This window comes from Thermobia domestica, chromosome 10 (genome assembly GCF_964235325.1).
Source record: "Thermobia domestica chromosome 10, izTheDome1.hap1.1, whole genome shotgun sequence".
Taxonomy (NCBI): domain Eukaryota; kingdom Metazoa; phylum Arthropoda; class Insecta; order Zygentoma; family Lepismatidae; genus Thermobia; species Thermobia domestica.
Window position 1 is genome coordinate 269,068,674 of NC_137463.1, and position 16,683 is coordinate 269,085,356.

General features: G+C 35.2%; 1 protein-coding gene across 3 annotated transcripts in view; it reads left to right on the forward strand.

The window, feature by feature from the left end:
- The window catches only part of LOC145663217 (ankyrin repeat domain-containing protein 27-like), a 39,263-nt gene that overhangs the window by 9,682 nt on the left and 12,898 nt on the right, over positions 1-16,683 (forward strand). For all 3 annotated transcript variants that reach the window (XM_081729574.1, XM_081729575.1, XM_081729573.1), the window contains exons 4-8: positions 4,079-4,217; positions 5,144-5,259; positions 8,062-8,295; positions 10,101-10,266; positions 16,545-16,674. In XM_081729574.1, the coding sequence (XP_081585700.1) occupies positions 4,079-4,217; positions 5,144-5,259; positions 8,062-8,295; positions 10,101-10,266; positions 16,545-16,674 (785 nt within the window). The remainder of the gene's footprint in view (positions 1-4,078; positions 4,218-5,143; positions 5,260-8,061; positions 8,296-10,100; positions 10,267-16,544; positions 16,675-16,683) is intronic.

The following is a 16,683-nucleotide window of genomic DNA, read 5'->3' on the forward strand; positions in this document are numbered from 1 at the left end:
AGAACATCAATGTCTTCATGGACGAGTGGAAACTCTTATTCTGTGGAGCCACTTATCGAAGATTCTTGGTTTATGGAAAATCCTGAGTGTGGTGATTTCAGATACTTGTCCGTGGATCAATACTGGGCAAGAGTATGTGATAGAAGAAGTTCATGTGGAACAATTAAATATCCAGTGGCCTAAAGTGGTCAAAGCTTACTTGTCAGTATTTCATGATAGTGCTGATGTGGAACGTGGTTTCTCAGAGAACGGACACATTTTAGGAAGTGATCGATTCCATCTTGTATAAAGACTCTGAGGACTGTAAAGGACAGCATTAGAATCTATGGAAGAAAAGTTGAAAACATAGCTGTTACAAAGCAGTTAATAGATGCTATGCAGAACACCTGGAAAAAGTATAAAGATTACTTAGAAGAGTACAGATCCAAAGAGGCCGCAGTGGCAGAGATTTCCAGAGAAGAAAGTGCGTTAAGAAAGCAAAGCAAGAAGCATTATCAAAGGAAGTTTGAGAATGAATCGTCTCTGAAGAAATTAAATGAAATGGAGTAAACAGTACAGAAGGAAATGGAAGTAGCTACTAGACTGATGATAGATGCTCAGACAAGGGAATGATCCAGACCGCATTCTTGAAGATGAATCAACTACAGAAAATTTAAGACGAGCATGCAGCATAATTTACCCGCGTGCATAGGACCTCGGTTCAGTTAAATTAGAACTCCACGAATACATGTGTCTAACCTTGATTGTCTTTTTTTTTTTTTTTTTTTAACTGCCAATTCAACAATAACTATATATGTAATTAAATTTCTGATATAAAAACCAAATAACACACAAATAACAAGAATATAGAAAGTGTCATCATGACAACGTATTATTCAGGAGCAAAATTTCTGAGTCACTCAACAGGACAAGAAATATCATATTTGCAGTAATTGCACGCGTTGATTATTTTGGTATTAAGCCGGCAACTAATATACTATAATTTAATATATTTTACGTTTAATTTTTACTCTTTTAAATCTGAACCAAAACGTAGTTAAAGTATTACTAAATATTCGTCGCAAAACATTCATGTCCAAACAAGTTATTGAAGCACAAAAAAGAATTTCACTAGTAATAGGAAAAAGAAGAATACATTAAAATGTTGTAAGCGTTAGCCTAAATACTTAGCATCCTATTGTAATGAATATTCCTTTCCTTGTCTTCAAACCATTTTTACTTTCTCTCAATTTAACTCATTTTCAACAAATTCTAAAGGGAAGCAAAAAAATGCGTGTTTCCAGGTCTTGCCTGACAAATCGAACTGGCTTGCAAACGCCCGCTACACGAGGTCTATAACTCAGCCAGAAGATGGCAGGTCAATCAGTGACGAGTTAGTCAAGGCCAAGATACCGCTCACTCGAGCGTTAAAAACGCGAACCAAATAATTAAGGCGAGCAGTTACTGTCACAAACATACTGCAAGATTTTCTCTTTGAATACATTTACATTCTTTTTTCTTTGTTTGAGATCAACGAAAATTCACGTTACAATCAGAACAAAGAGAATCGGAAGATGGCAAATAAGCATATTCAGGTACTGAAGAAAATAAAAGTGTAACTGATACTTTTACTGTTGGATATATTTCCTTAGATGCACTAAGTTCTGTGTGCAAATGTGTATTTAGATACTTAACAAATCAACTTTTTGTATCATGTGTTTTGCGATTTTTTAAAATGAATTGTGTATTGATTTTTACAACTTAGGTATATTATTTAAAAAAAAAAAAAAAAAAAAAATGAAATTATTCACATCTTGGAGACGTATACTTACAAACACTGATTTTCTGATGCAGATCCTTTATACACTTTCCTTATGGTCGTTGCTTAGTACTAGTGGGCTACGTACAAAAACTCGTATAAAATTTTGCAACCAAATAGTTACCAATTTAGTTATATTCAGTGTAGAATGTATGTTCATTGGTGTAATTTCCATGTGATTTTTTTTATTTCTACCTATTGCATAATTGAAATGTTCTTTTTTCACAACTTCACGAAAACTCCTAAATTTTTTTCGTCTTGTTTTCTTATATATATATATATATTTCCATTAGCATTGGAAAGCCTGGAATTTCTGAATCTTTAAAAACATCTTTTGTAGAAATCATCACATTTTCATTAATCATGGCATGTGCTTTTTTCGAGTCCTTCAAATGGAGAAAATTGCTTTAGAGTTAACATAAGTCCATGGTAAGTTTGTTAGTTGATGCTTCAGTTTTGAAACAAATAGATCCCTCGTTATTCATTATGAAACATAGCATGTGTGTAAGAATTAAGATTTACTAAAATGGGGTTAAAATTGGTGAGAAGTAAAAGTGCACGAATTCGCTCCATCTCGGAAAAAGAGCTTGCGTATGGGTAATTTTGTAGACATTATTGGATTTTTATAGCACGTGGCGCGTCTTTTCTTTTGACTCTTCCCAATAGGACGTATGTCTTAGTGTAATCAGTTAAGTGCAAGAGTCCACTCTCAACTTTAAGAAAATATTCAAGGAACATATTGTAAGTTTCCTTGGAGGCTTGAGAATAACTTTTTGTTTGTTAGTGATGAAAATTTTCAAGGATGAGTTGTTGTCAACCTCCAGCGTAAATAAAATCATCTGTTGCTTTTATTAGAGAACTATATGTGAATGGTTATTTCGGTAGGCAAGGAGGTTAGTTCGTGTATAAATTCTATGAACACGAATTTGATATCCGAAGTTCTGTTCCTACAATATATGAATACACGGCAGGGAAGATTTGTGAACTTATTAGCATATTGATGTAAGATAGTGTAGATTTCAAGTATGTTAACTAAACTTGTACACCCACCTTCAGAAGTGGATTTCTACTGAATAGATGTTCTTTGTTACTTTTCCTTAGTGACAGAAAATCTTAACGAAACCATCTCTGCTGGTCTAATGACTAGAAAGTGTGTCATTGGTGCATACGGTCCCGAGTTCGATTTCACAAAAATTGAATTTCACACTCATTTAATCTTTTATTGATCCTCATTTACCGTAAAGGGCGTAAGTGTGAGACGCTAAACTAAAATAAATTGCAATTCATTTTTTAAAAATTTATTCGGGAATTGTTGGGAGAAGGGAATATGTTACAAATTTCATATTCGAATGTGATCTTATTTCGCCAGAGTTTAGAATGGTAATAGTAGCAGGAAAGAAAGAAAGAAAAAAAAGTGGGCGTACAACCAGCGAGTTTGTATGGAACAACATGCTACTACACTTTCTTTCCACCAATAATTTCATATTCATACTTTTATTAATTATATGTCTTCTTTAGGCTAAATGGAGTATTCGTGGGACGTAAAATTAAACATTTTATTTTCTGGAGGGGGGCATAGTTGATTGGTTAATATTCTTTCTTCACAGTCGGGAGGTTCGGAGTTTGAAAATAATAATACAATAGAAGTAAGACTGTGTTTTGTTTATTATTAACTGTATTTAATAATTGGTAGAATGTTCTGTTTATAAGTGCGAAAAATCTTCCTTGATTTTACAAGGATCTTATATTGTAGTTATTATTATTATTATTATTATTGTACAAGTCGAGATAAAGCAAAATATATTTATATTTGTATACCTTTCGAGTCCTTGTCTGGAGACACAAATTACATTATGTGGTAACGTCGCAAATAAAAAAAAAACCAAAAAAAACATAGATGAGATCTATCAATCTATCAAATAATTATATCGATTCTTACCAGATGGCAGCTAAAGTCGATATTGATTGACACTAGCATCACTTATTGTTGTAGCAATCGATTCAACCGCTTGTTGTATTCGTAGAGTACTGCTAATGGCTCCAAGTTAATCTGCGACGTTGCCACATTGTGAAATTTTGATTCCCATAACTGCTGAAGGAGGCCCCGGAGGGCATACCATCATATAATATTTTCGCTTTATTTTGTCCTGTAGAATAGTGCTGTATAGTCCGTGGGCGCCATATAATGTGTGTGTGTATGTGTCTGTAAATACATTATATATTATATATATGTATGTGAATGGTTCGTATCTAATTATGCTCAATGTTGTTCTATTTCAGTCACTATGTTACAATAGATAAAGGCAGCAAATTCTGTTTTCAGTTAAAACGTGATGAGTTAATTCTGCAGGAATCATCGGAATCTATTGAAGATAGGCATGTGGTGAAAATAATGAGCGAAGAAGTTGGATACAATAAGGTACGGTATATTTCGAATTTATTTATTCATTCATTCAGTCAGTGTGAGAAATACATATAGACAAAAACACTAGTTTTGGAACAAGATGCTTCCAAATTCTTCAATTACTTGATTGCACTGTTTTCAATTCACATGTATTTAGTATTCGTATTGCCATTTGAAATACTTCCGTGGCTACTCTATGATTCATTTAATAGGGAAAATGGGAATTTTTAATATATAGAATTTATTAACTATTCTGTTCACTGTAGCTTTGATCGTGTAGGGATTTTGTTCCAGGTTAATTTGGCAGTCAACTATGTGGGTAATATTCCCAGAAATACACTTAGATAATAATTAACTTTTCGGTTATCGTTGTTGTTGGACTTGACAGTAGTGTCCCTTTCAGCAGCGATGCTGTATGAGACGGCCCTGTAACTTAACATGGGATCCGAAACACATGACCTTCCACTTAGAATCGAACCTGGGTCTTATTTTTGAAAAATCTAACTAGCAAGCAAATAAAAATGTTTTTAATAATGGAAAGTTCTCCTGAAGCATGGAACAGACAGACATACATAACAAATTCAGGTTGGATTGAATGGTAGGAAGCCCGGATGCTCGTGTCAGCTAGTTTCAATTGCAGAAAAATTCATTTAGCTGCAAGTTGAGGTTAACGTCTAGAACATAAGTTAACACGAATTATGTTAACCTGAGTGAGTTCTCTGGATTAGAAACGAGGAGGATTATATATATATATATATATATTTTAATATTTTCAGTTAATTATAACTGTTTTAGGAGAAAGAAACGACGCTTCAGCTTCTTCCGTAAGTTTTATCCGTGATATTTACAGGAGGTAGTTTCATATGTGCTTTAAGATGAAGTTATATGTGGTAGGAGCTTTTATTGACTGTGTCATAATATAAATTTATTTCCTGTTTCAGGATTTCAATCAGTATAAGATTCTAGTCATTGACAGGCCGCTAAATCCTCATTTGAAGACTAGGCCACCAGACGCAGACCACGTTGAACTGGACAGAGAAATAACATCATTAGAAGAGTAAGTAATGGGTAAAAACTGGCAGTTGCAAAATAAAATACCGAAAATACCAGGAAAAATGACAAAATAAATTTTAAAAACAACAGTTTATGTTTCAAAAATGAATAGATTCATTGCATTTTTATGTGATCAGTTTACTAAAAGCTCACCTTAAATGCAATAATCTGTGTTAAGGATTGTAAACAGCACGAATTAATAAAAGTGTCACTTCATCTTAAGTATTGATGTACGCTGTAAGAAATGACCTATATAAATTAAATGTCAGTACATTGCTAAGAATACAAACCTAGTTGCCTCTTGAGAGAGAGATGTTGTTACGATCTCTAGAGATAATGGGTTATTATACGTTGCACATTTTTAAAGTAAGGTCTGTTTTATAAGATGAAAAAAATTATTAAACATTTCGAGTATATTATACTTTTAGGAAATTGTGCATACTTGCAGCTATGTTTCAGCACAATTTCCGTTCATGTTGAAACATTTGTCGTGTTGGGGGACAAGTTTTTGCAGACCCATGGCATAAATCTTTCCGCCTGAGAGACCAACTCTTCCGATACAGTTTTGTAGAGAACTGGACGTGAAGCTTGCACATTACCTGATGGCGTGGAAATGTGAATCGCCTGTTTTCACGAATATCGATCTCTATTGCATGCACAAAATCGTTAACCCCTTCCGTACCAGTGACGTACTTGCATATGTCACAAGTTCTCTCCAAGAATCTACTTTTGTTCTTACTTAGTTTTGCGAGGCGAATGGTCTCAGCACTGGTATCACTGGAAATCTCGATATGACAGTTTATCGTATTTGTTATACTTAAACGAAAAGAGCGTAAATTTACAGTAAAGACGTTTGTTCTGATATTTGGGGCCAGAGTACTCAATTAGAGCCTGGAGCAGAAGGGGTTAATTATTGAATTGACCCTCCTTTCCTTAAACAGTCTCACCCACTTACGCACTTAGTTATTCTGCCGGAGAAGTTTTTTGCAGTCAAGAATCGCATTAAAAGATCATATTTCATACGCGGCAGACCGCTTGATCTTCCTGAACTCTGACATTATACATCACAGAACTCACATACTGCCGACACTGTTCTAAGTGGCCTCTATTGGTGCTCAAAAGATGGCGGAAGACACTGCACATGCGGAAAATTACAAACGCTCTCGCTTGGTTTAAATATTGTGTAACGGATTTTACTTTGGAACGTCCCTCGTATAATCATTCTCCACGAGACGATGTGAGATTTATCCCTCGACATTGCAACACTGAACGCAATACAAACAACACAGAACTGAAAGATAAAACATGCAGTATGCAAGCTCACTTACGACGAGATTACTTGTAATAAATACCTTGTTCTGATTATTTTTTTTTTCTTTTGTTAACCCTAATAAATAAATAAATAAAACTTTGACCGATGAAAACAAAGAAAGAAAGATATTACAAGCTATAGAAATATTACTATCATAAATGTAAAATTATGAAGAAAATACGTGAATGAATACCATGACCAAATAGTATGCTAAGAACGTTCAACTTGTATTAGATAAAACCTACCATGGCACTCATACAACACATAGTTCACTTCTAATTGCATGGTATCAAAAGCATTTTGCTTACTGCCTACACCCAATTCGCTATTTGACAGGATCATATTTGAAGCACGTCACAACCTTGCAGTTCATAGCAACGACTGTGCTTTCCATGTTCAGGAGCGTTATATTTTATATCTCTCAGAGGAACAGCGTTTCATGATAACGGCGAACAGTGGGACTTGTTTTCTAGTAGAAATGTTAGCAAAACTTAAAAAGCAGCCGTAAAATGGCAAATATGGCCAATGATCTCAATAAATTTCTTTTATTCACGATTCTTGTAAAACTGACATTTATGCCGTTTTACTACAAGAGTCGATCTGAAACTTAATTTCAAAACTTTTGAATGAGCGTTGGATTTACCTAACATTTCATGTAATTGTCATTATTAAGAAGAACAAACATGTGAAGGTGTATAGATAAAAGTACTTTACAGACAATAAATATTGTGTTAACATCTGGTAATCATATTTGATCGTCTTATATATATATTCTGGGTTTGTAATCATTTTATTTCTGTCATCGTAATTATTTTGTTTTTTAAAAAATAATTTAACAACGGTGTTATGTTAAGTGATACGTATAAACGGTATAATCTCTTTTTTTTAAATATTTTTTTCTCTGAATGCTTATAACCGATAAGGTCTTACAAAACAGTATTTAATAAGTAAACTAATTAACTAACTCTATGGCCTATGGAACCCGTAGGTTTAATGCCGCATTCACAGAAGCTCTCCATCGACTCTATCCTTAGCCAACTGGATTAAGTTTCTACTTTATATTCTTATCTCTGTGAGATCCATCTTAATATTGTCCTCTCATCTGCGCCTCGGTCTTCCTAATGGTAGTTTTCCCATTTGAATTCCAGTGAAAACTTCGAAAGCGTTCCTGTTTTCTTCCATCCCTGGCTACATGGCCTACCTACCTGAGCCTCCTAGATTTGATGACTCTAACAATGTTCGGTAAACGGTATAAATGATGTAGTTCCTCGTTATGAAATTTAATAAGTAAAATATTTTTTAAAAAATAATGCCATTTTTATTTTCAGTTTGTACGTTTCTGATCTGTTTACTTGTGACATCTTTAAGTGGACGTTGTGATTAACAACAATAGGCACATTTCTTTAACTCTTTTGATATCTGTGTGATTTCTTATAAAAGTTGTAACATTATTTTGTTGTCTCATCGAGAAATTGTAAACTCTTGTGTTCGTAGGGCTCATCGTTTTTTGCAAGAATTCGAGCATCACCAGACATTAGAAGCAGAAATAGAGAAGGAATTGTCAAGGTTTCCTTCTGAGTGTTCACTGTTACCTGAGAACCTTCCAGAAGTCCAGGAGAAGCTGCATGACATGGTGCGAAGACATTGGATGACATTGCTCAAGACTCGTCCTTTGGACTATCAGAGAGACGCTCGCTTTCAGATCCTTCTTTCAACAGCGTTGGAGAAGTAAGGAATTCTTATTCGGTTGATAGAGAAAGATAAAGTACTATGAATATTTACCTCATTTTTTTTATGCGTTTCATGCTGTAGCTTTTTACTTCCCTTCATATTCAAGTGACTGACGGTGTCGGTCCCGTGTAGAAGCAGAAAGCCTCGGAGTAGGTTTCGTCTCACGTAAGAACCTTATTTTCAATAATTAACTTCTAATAAATAAATAAATAAAATAAATTGCCAGAGGCATGAAAAATGAATTGTTCTAAAAGAAAGAAAACGCTCAGATTGTTGAAAATTTCTGTTATCATTAACATCAGTTATACTGATAAACGTTCGTGGCCAAGTGGCTATCCCACATATGATCTCAGGTGTAATTCCTGGTGAGGGGACGTGCCTCGGAGTAATAGGTCACATCCCACTTTCAAATACAAATCCTATTCGTGTATAAGAGGCGTTAAACTGAGTGAAGCAAACCAGTTTTATGAGAATTTGTCTTGTTTGGCGCAAATCCGGTATTAATGAAGCACTTCATCATAGACGCCGACTATATGGGTGCTCGGGATTCAAGCACCCATTCGAGGTTTTTTAATGGGTGCTGAGAACCCATTGAATTTTAGCGTTGGAATTAACTTTGAAATTACACTTTCATAGGGATAGATAGGTGTTGACTAATCATTTATCAATACCTATTTTAGAATCTTCATTTTCTATTTTCATTCAAATTATCCTTAAATATTCTTAAAAGTTTAATTGTAATCATTATTATTTTAATATTTTTCTATCTCCTCACTAAACACGTTTGAAATTCACAAACTCTTTACGAATTTTGTTGAATATAAAGATTAGGAAATCGTGTTAACATAAAATGAAATAAAATTTAAAATTTTTTAGCCTTTGCAATTTAAAGTAATTTCACGGTTCATTTTATTCCAGTGGGTCTTGATAGTCTTTCTCGCCTTTAAGGAAGAATTTGACAACCACTGGTTTAATGGATATAGCAAAATAATAATAATAATAATAATAATAATAATAATAATAATAATAATAATAATAATAATAATAATAATAATAATAATAATAAGGCGTTACTGCTGAAGCCTGAGCACCCATTGAGGAACTTAAAAATCGGCGCCTATGCACTTCATAACTATGAAAAATAAGCACTTCATATCACCTTAACGCTGAAAAACCAACATTAAAACCTAATCAATCAATCAATTCAGCCAATATGTTGCTATCCTATGGGAAAGAACTGGTGATTTCGACATTTGTGATTGGCTAATTTGAATATACTACTTCTGGTCATAAATTAATTGATAATCATGTAAAACTACAGACAACGGTCATGAAATTACTGGGAAAAAATATTTGAATCTTCCTGGTTTGTTCGGACAGTTTACTAGAAAGATTAGTATGGAAAAAAGATTCTTTATTTGCAAACAGTTGTTTGAAAAGATAAGTTAAATTTAATTCTTAGTGATCTTTTGAATGAAATTAAATTTAGTCAAGCGTCGTGAGAACCTTGAACTAAAGATCTGAAATAATAATAATAATAATAATAATAATAATAATAATAATAATAATAATAATAATAATAATAATAATAATAATAATAATAATAATAATAATAATAATATTATTATTATTATTATTATTATTATTATTATTATTATTATTATTATTATTATTATTATTATTATTATTATTATTATTATTATTATTATTATTATTATACGAATGTGAGTGAATTGATAAGTCTTAACAAAGCCATATTTTTAAAGTATAATAGATGTTAACGTTGTTCCTTCTCATTGCAGTTGTATTATGGACCACATCCACGATTATATATTTCCTTTGGTCTGTGTAAAGCATTCAGCTGAGGATGCTGAAATCTACTCCCAGACTCAGGAATTATATTCAGTGGGAGTGACAGCCGATCAACTGGGTGCACCTGAAGATTTTGCTGTGCCGCTTCCAGCTGCAGTAAGTTATAGAGTCAACCTGTTTAATCTATTATGAATGTAACATTAATATTCATGGAGTGAAATGTAACAAATACGAAGCTCTGGCGTACCTGAATGATTTTCCGTATTTATTATTATTTCTTTGTGTATTCATTCTCATTTTCCCGTAGGGGATTGCTAAAAGGGGGGGAAAAAGTTAAGTTTAAAGGCTGAACCCAGGTATTTAAGTGATTGTCTCATCACCCTAAATTTCTACGTTACTTAGTCCTTCTAGAAATCAGCCTTGCATTTTCACTCTAAATCTTATTTTATGTACACGTATGTCCATAATTGAGAATTTGATGTACTACGATCCGTTATTATTTTTTTTTTTTTTTCTGTTTGTGTACTGTTGTTTAACCATCAATTATCAGTTAGTGGATTTGTCCAGGTGCAACAGATGTAAGGTGACGTCAACAGCAGAGACCGACCCAACGAGTGGAAATGGGGATGATGTGGTAACGTAGTGGTTACAGTAAGCTTGGCGACGCGATTTCCAGTCTCCGCCCAGTCAGCACTCTCACACACTTTTATACTGATTTGATCTTAAGTGTTATTGTAAAACGTATCTGATACATGAAGGGGCTGGGTGACGTTGGTTAGCGCACCGAGACGTTAAGCCAGAGACCAGGCTTTGACTCTTGGTTCAGTGTAGGGCTGCCAGATTTAGTAAATGAAAAAACCGGGACACCAATCTCAGGCTATACACAAGGTTAGGGTTCCTACTCATTTGGTCAGAATCATTCAATTACCTGTCTTTTTCAGGTTACTAATCCTAATTTTCCAGTTCATTCTATGCACAGTCAACACAAATAAAATCCACAAGGAATGTATAAAGAATGTGAAAAGTAACATAACGAGAACTGCCTGGCGTCCCTTATTCCGAATTCCAATTTGTTGTGTTTAACAGGTACAAAATATTGTGCCAACTACGACACACCCTCCCATTTATGATTGAAGATATACTTTTTTTTTTTTTTTCGTCATCACCTGAATCAGAAACACTATCATAAAAGAAATATAAACTTAACATTTAGCAAGAAAAAGTACATTCAGAACGATACATTTACGCTAAATTCAGAACGATAGACAGAAAGTAAATCTCTTTAAAGGCTTATACAGGCTCTCCAAATGTTCGGCAGGAAAAAAAATCTAATATCAAAATTAAACAAGACACACATCTGTATGTGTTTAAGTGCCACTTCTTGTGCTAGAGTAAGTTATTACGGAATTTTAATCTGAAAATTATTGAATGCGTGCACACCATCTTTAGAAATATTTATCCACACATGGGAAAGTATATTAAAAGCAACTCAGTTCTGTAATCATTGAAGTGGTTATTCAAGTGAAATTTAGATGTAAGACTACAGATCTAAATGCGACAAACACTCAGGTAACTAACCTTTCATATTATTCTTACAATACCAAACAGTTTAAATGCGGTTAACATGTAGCGACTGAGAACAGTATCGGTATTGTTGATTCGAGTTCCAACAATGAAGCAGTTCTGCGCTGCCGATTGAAGTATAAAGTAACTAGCAGTTAAAATCCGTCGCCGGGAAAGACTTCTTTTCTATTCAAGGTGGTATTCAAGAATTTGTTGCCATAACATATCCCCCCTCTTGAATATTTTAAAATCCTTTTTTCCCGCTCTGGAAGCTCCTATACGACGAAAAAATGGAAGTGATTTTCAAACTACTTGTTGTTTCCTTAGTAAACAATTGCCTGCACAAATCTTCCGAAGACCTTCCGTTTTTAGGTGATACATATTAGTTCTTGCAGGCTGAAGTTTTTTCAATCTGAAGAACGAAAACCAGGAGACACAGGCGTCCTGAAAGCCTTTTTCGGGACAGTTAATTATTTCGTTGAAAACCGGGACGTCTGGCAAGCTTAGTTCAGTGGCAAATTTTTACTCTCGTGTGTCGATACTTACCAGAGAAATTTATAAACACGAAAAATTTAAACGCATTTGATACTTTGATCAGAGTATCTAGATAGAATGGGTTTTGTATATGAGATGATATTGCTGGAGCCGTGACGTAGTCCTGTAATTTAGTACTTTTGATGGTAAGATATTGTAGTGGGGAACGGCCTGTACTGTGAGGATTCATCTTTTTCATGTCATTCAAGCCCTGGTCGTAGTTCAAAGGACACCTTAATAGTAGGGTTTGGCTTTCGTAAACTCAACACTTCATAAGAATGCAAAACAAAAACTTAAATCCAACTCAGATATTGTTATAGAATTGAAAAATGAGCATACCTAATAAGTACAAAATCATTCCAGAATTTTCGTGATCTCGTAAATTTGTAGTTCGGAAAATATTGCTAAATCTCAATTAATTTTGCATTGTATATATCCTAAAGTTCTTGTTGTGATAATTTTTGCTAAGTTAATATGTATGTGTGACTGGTTGTATGTATGTATATAGGTTGTATGTATATAATAAGTCCACATAGGTAATTTATATGGAGCTGAAGAGAGTTCTACGTGTAATTTTAAATATTGACTTGCATTCTTGCATGAAAATTCTGCTTGCTGTTTGATATACTGAACGCATTGGTTTTACTAGCTAGTTTTTCGTAGTTCAAGTTTAATTTTCATTATTTTAAAAATGCGAGATTCCTACATCGAACCTTCCTGAAAATAATGAATATATTGAACATATTATGTGACTGTCGCCCCGGACCAAAACAGACGAAGAAGACCCAGAGTTTTTACACAGTTGTGAATCCTTTGCAAACTCCAAAAATTTTGATGTTGCAAAATTTAGATAACTTAATAGAAAGAAAATAAGATTACTCTTAACTCTTTTGTCCTTCAGTCACTAACAATACACTTTTACTCAATATACTTGTATTTTGAGTGAACACACACACTTGTCATCAAGAAAAAGCAAAAACGTTAGAATACATTGGGATCTTGACAAGACTCACTGTCTAAAATGAATCGGTGTTGTAGAATTTTCGTCATACATCTATCTTATTGTTTATATACTGAATGGAACAGTAATTCCGTCTTTGTCTTTAAGAACGATCACGTGGGTATTGGAAGTCCTATATGGCTATGCCCACCCGTCTGTCTGTCAACAGTATCAGCAAAGACAGTTACTGATATTGAGAAGTGGTTTTTCGGAATTGATTCAGCGTCTCAGGAATAGGCTTCATATCGTCCATTAACGCTTTATTCAAACCGAAAATATAAAAAAATCAACCATTTCCGGTATCAACATTGATCGCCATAAAACAAAAACGATAATAGACAGCGACAAACTTTTTGTAATCGATTCAGCGTCTTGAGAAAAGATTTCATCTCCTGTATCTGTCTGCTAACATCGGAAGTTGGCTGCTACTTCCGGTTTATATATTGATCTCCCATCATGTCAGCTGGACGTGGTGGAAATAGTATGAGTTACTGTTTCAACACTGCTCACTATAGTTCAAAACTATCATGATGAAAACCAGTTCTTCTTTCTTTTTTTTTTCTTCCTTCTAATATGGAGTTAATATCGTAAGAATAGTTTTCATTTCCGACTTTATCCTTCTGTTGAAACCGAGCTGGTGGGAATCTCATTTTCGATTTTGATATGATCACCATGATGAAAAACGGTAATTGAAAGTGAGAAGCAGGTTTCTAATATAGATTCAATACCGTAAAGTTACTTCCATCTCCGCCTTTATTGCAGTCGGAAACGGTAGAAATATACAATTGCCCCCGGTTTTAATATTGATTTCCATAGAGCGAAAACTGTGATAGGAGGCACAAACTATTTTTTTAAAAATATGGGAAATGAAATGAAATCCTTGAGTTTTACGTTCCACGGTTAGGCTAAAGGAGACGGTGATGATGAGTAATGAATGAAATGGTGGAATGAAGAAAGTGGGAGGAAACGGGAGAACCCCGAGAAAACCCACGCACACGGTGTTTGTCCACCACAAAGTTCAGATGGCGGGGGCCGAACCCGGGACCCCAAACACCAGAGGTGAACACTACCACTGAGCCACCGCTGCCCTCTTAAAAATATGGATTCAGTATCTGGTGAATAGATTTACTCTCACTTTTGTTGGTCTCCTGAAATCATAGAAATCTAAGAAATCGTAGAGTTTTGGGTTTCAGTAATAATTAAAAAACCTAACCACGTGGCGTAACGGCCCATTTGTGGGCCTAAGCCTCCTCCAGCGCCATCTGCTAGCGACTGGTTGAACTACGTCCACTCTAGCGGCGAGCACGTGATCAGCGCACTGTGACGCCCTGTCACTAACAGACGCATCAGGAGCTTTCTAGACCTAATGGCCATCACGTCTTGTTTTCACGTGACTCCCCAGTTTGCCTCACGACGCTGGGTGGACGCTGAAAATTGGGAAGCATCGGACCACGCGGACATGAGTTCAACCCTTTAACCACTAGACGACGGTGTTCCTTTCAATATTAATTCCTGTATAGTAATAATTGTAAGAAATTGTTTTTGATATGAATTCAGCTTCAGATGAAGAGGTTTCTAACATTATCCCCGTCTTGCAACCGGGAGTTATAGCTCTGTTTCAATATTGAATTCGTATAGTTTGGAAGTCTCTGTAAAACAAACTTTCTTCTTCTTCTTCTTCTTCTTCTTCTTCTTCTTCTTATTATTATTATTATTATTATTATTATTATTATTATTAAAGAACATCTAAAGACTGTCGTGCTTAAGTGGGACTTTGATCTGTTTATTTTCACTTTCTCGATAACATGGTGTGGATGGAGTCTTTAAATTCTGTAAAGAACTATTGGCTTCATGTATATGATCAAATATTGTTGTATGTATATTTTGTTTTCTCATACAGAACTGAAATCCTGGTGAAAGTAAACATGGCGCATTAAAGAGGTACAATTTTCTTAAAATAACTGTTATAAATTGCGTTATTTTGAAACTTTGGCATGCGATTTTTTATCTAAAATTGCCTTCTAAGTTTTATTATTTTCCCTGTTATCTCAAATTTAAAGGTCGGAATGCGTTGATATTTGAAAAATAGATTTTCAGCGTACTCTGTTAATCATCAATCGTTTCCTTCTGAGAAGTGAGATTTTGCTGTTGTTACTCTTTCAATATATTTCGCGAACTCTGCACACGAGTCGCAGTGTGAGAAACGTAAACTCTTTTCATGAATATGAAACCTACAATGTAGTCTATAAAATCTGGCCAGATAGCTTTTATTAAGTTCAGTCAGCGTAAGTCATCTTGTTCAAGTAGCTGCCCAGTTGCATACAATTTGTATCCAAAATCGGTTGAATACGGAGCATTCTATTGCGACCTATCATCGGTAGTTGAATATGGAGTACACACAACAAAGCCATAGTGGCTCCGCGTAGCATAGTCGCTAACGCTCTCGCCTTTGGTGATCCCGGGTTCGATTCCCGGTGGGAGCACTCGGTCGAAAAAGTGGAAAAGCTTTTTCAGGCCAGCCACCGTGAATGAGGCTGTCCTGGGTTTTCCTCATTCGCACCAGACAAATGCCGGGGTGGTATCCAACCTATAGGTCCCAGGGACCCCAACTTATAGGGAAGGGTTCTTCCTTCTCTTTACCCAGATAATGTGCTTGCCGAGGGACGTCAACCCTCAAACGTGACGGGCTAAATGGCCATAGATGCCGAAAGCCTAGAAAGCGAAATCCTAACAGCAATCTACTTCCGATAAAAACATTGCGAACTGCATTGAGCACAAATTAACAAAAGTTAAAAAAAAGAAAGAAAAAAGCCAATAATTTGTCAAGTAAAAGATCCTCACTCTGCGCAAGGAACTCCTCAGTTGTAGAGTGCTCACTTTTAGTGCGAGGTATCACAGGCTACGAGATTTTATGGGGGACAATATCGTGTCTGTTGGACTGTTCCGTTTCCTCCCACCCTCCGGTGCTTGGGGTCCCGGGTTCGATCCCCGCCCCCGCTAAGTGAACTTTGTGGTGGACAAACACCGTGTGGGTGGGTTTTCTCGGGGTTCTCCCGTTTCCTCCCACTTTCTTCATTCCACTAAATCTTTCATAATCGTTCACTTTCATTGATCATCCGTCTTCTCTACTCTAAAGGATGTAAACTGAGGCGTAACTCTAGAAATTTCAGTTTATTTTCCCTCAGTTAACCCAAGGCTACATCCACTTTCTCCAAATCGCTGTTCAAGTGTCTGTTATCGGTGTGTAACGTGTAGTTCTCTATCATAGCATGTTGTTTGTTTCTCTCTGCTAATAGAATGAAGTGTTGCATGTTACTGTTTGAATGCTTTTACGTAGGTGGTGGAGCTTGCCTCGTTGGACAGCTTGACGTGCCCTGTAGACAAGCTTTCTTGTTTGAGAACAACGCTAGACCTCATTTTGGCAGAGATCAAAGGAGCAATCGTGGATGCACATTCCCAACTACTCAGTAAGTTTT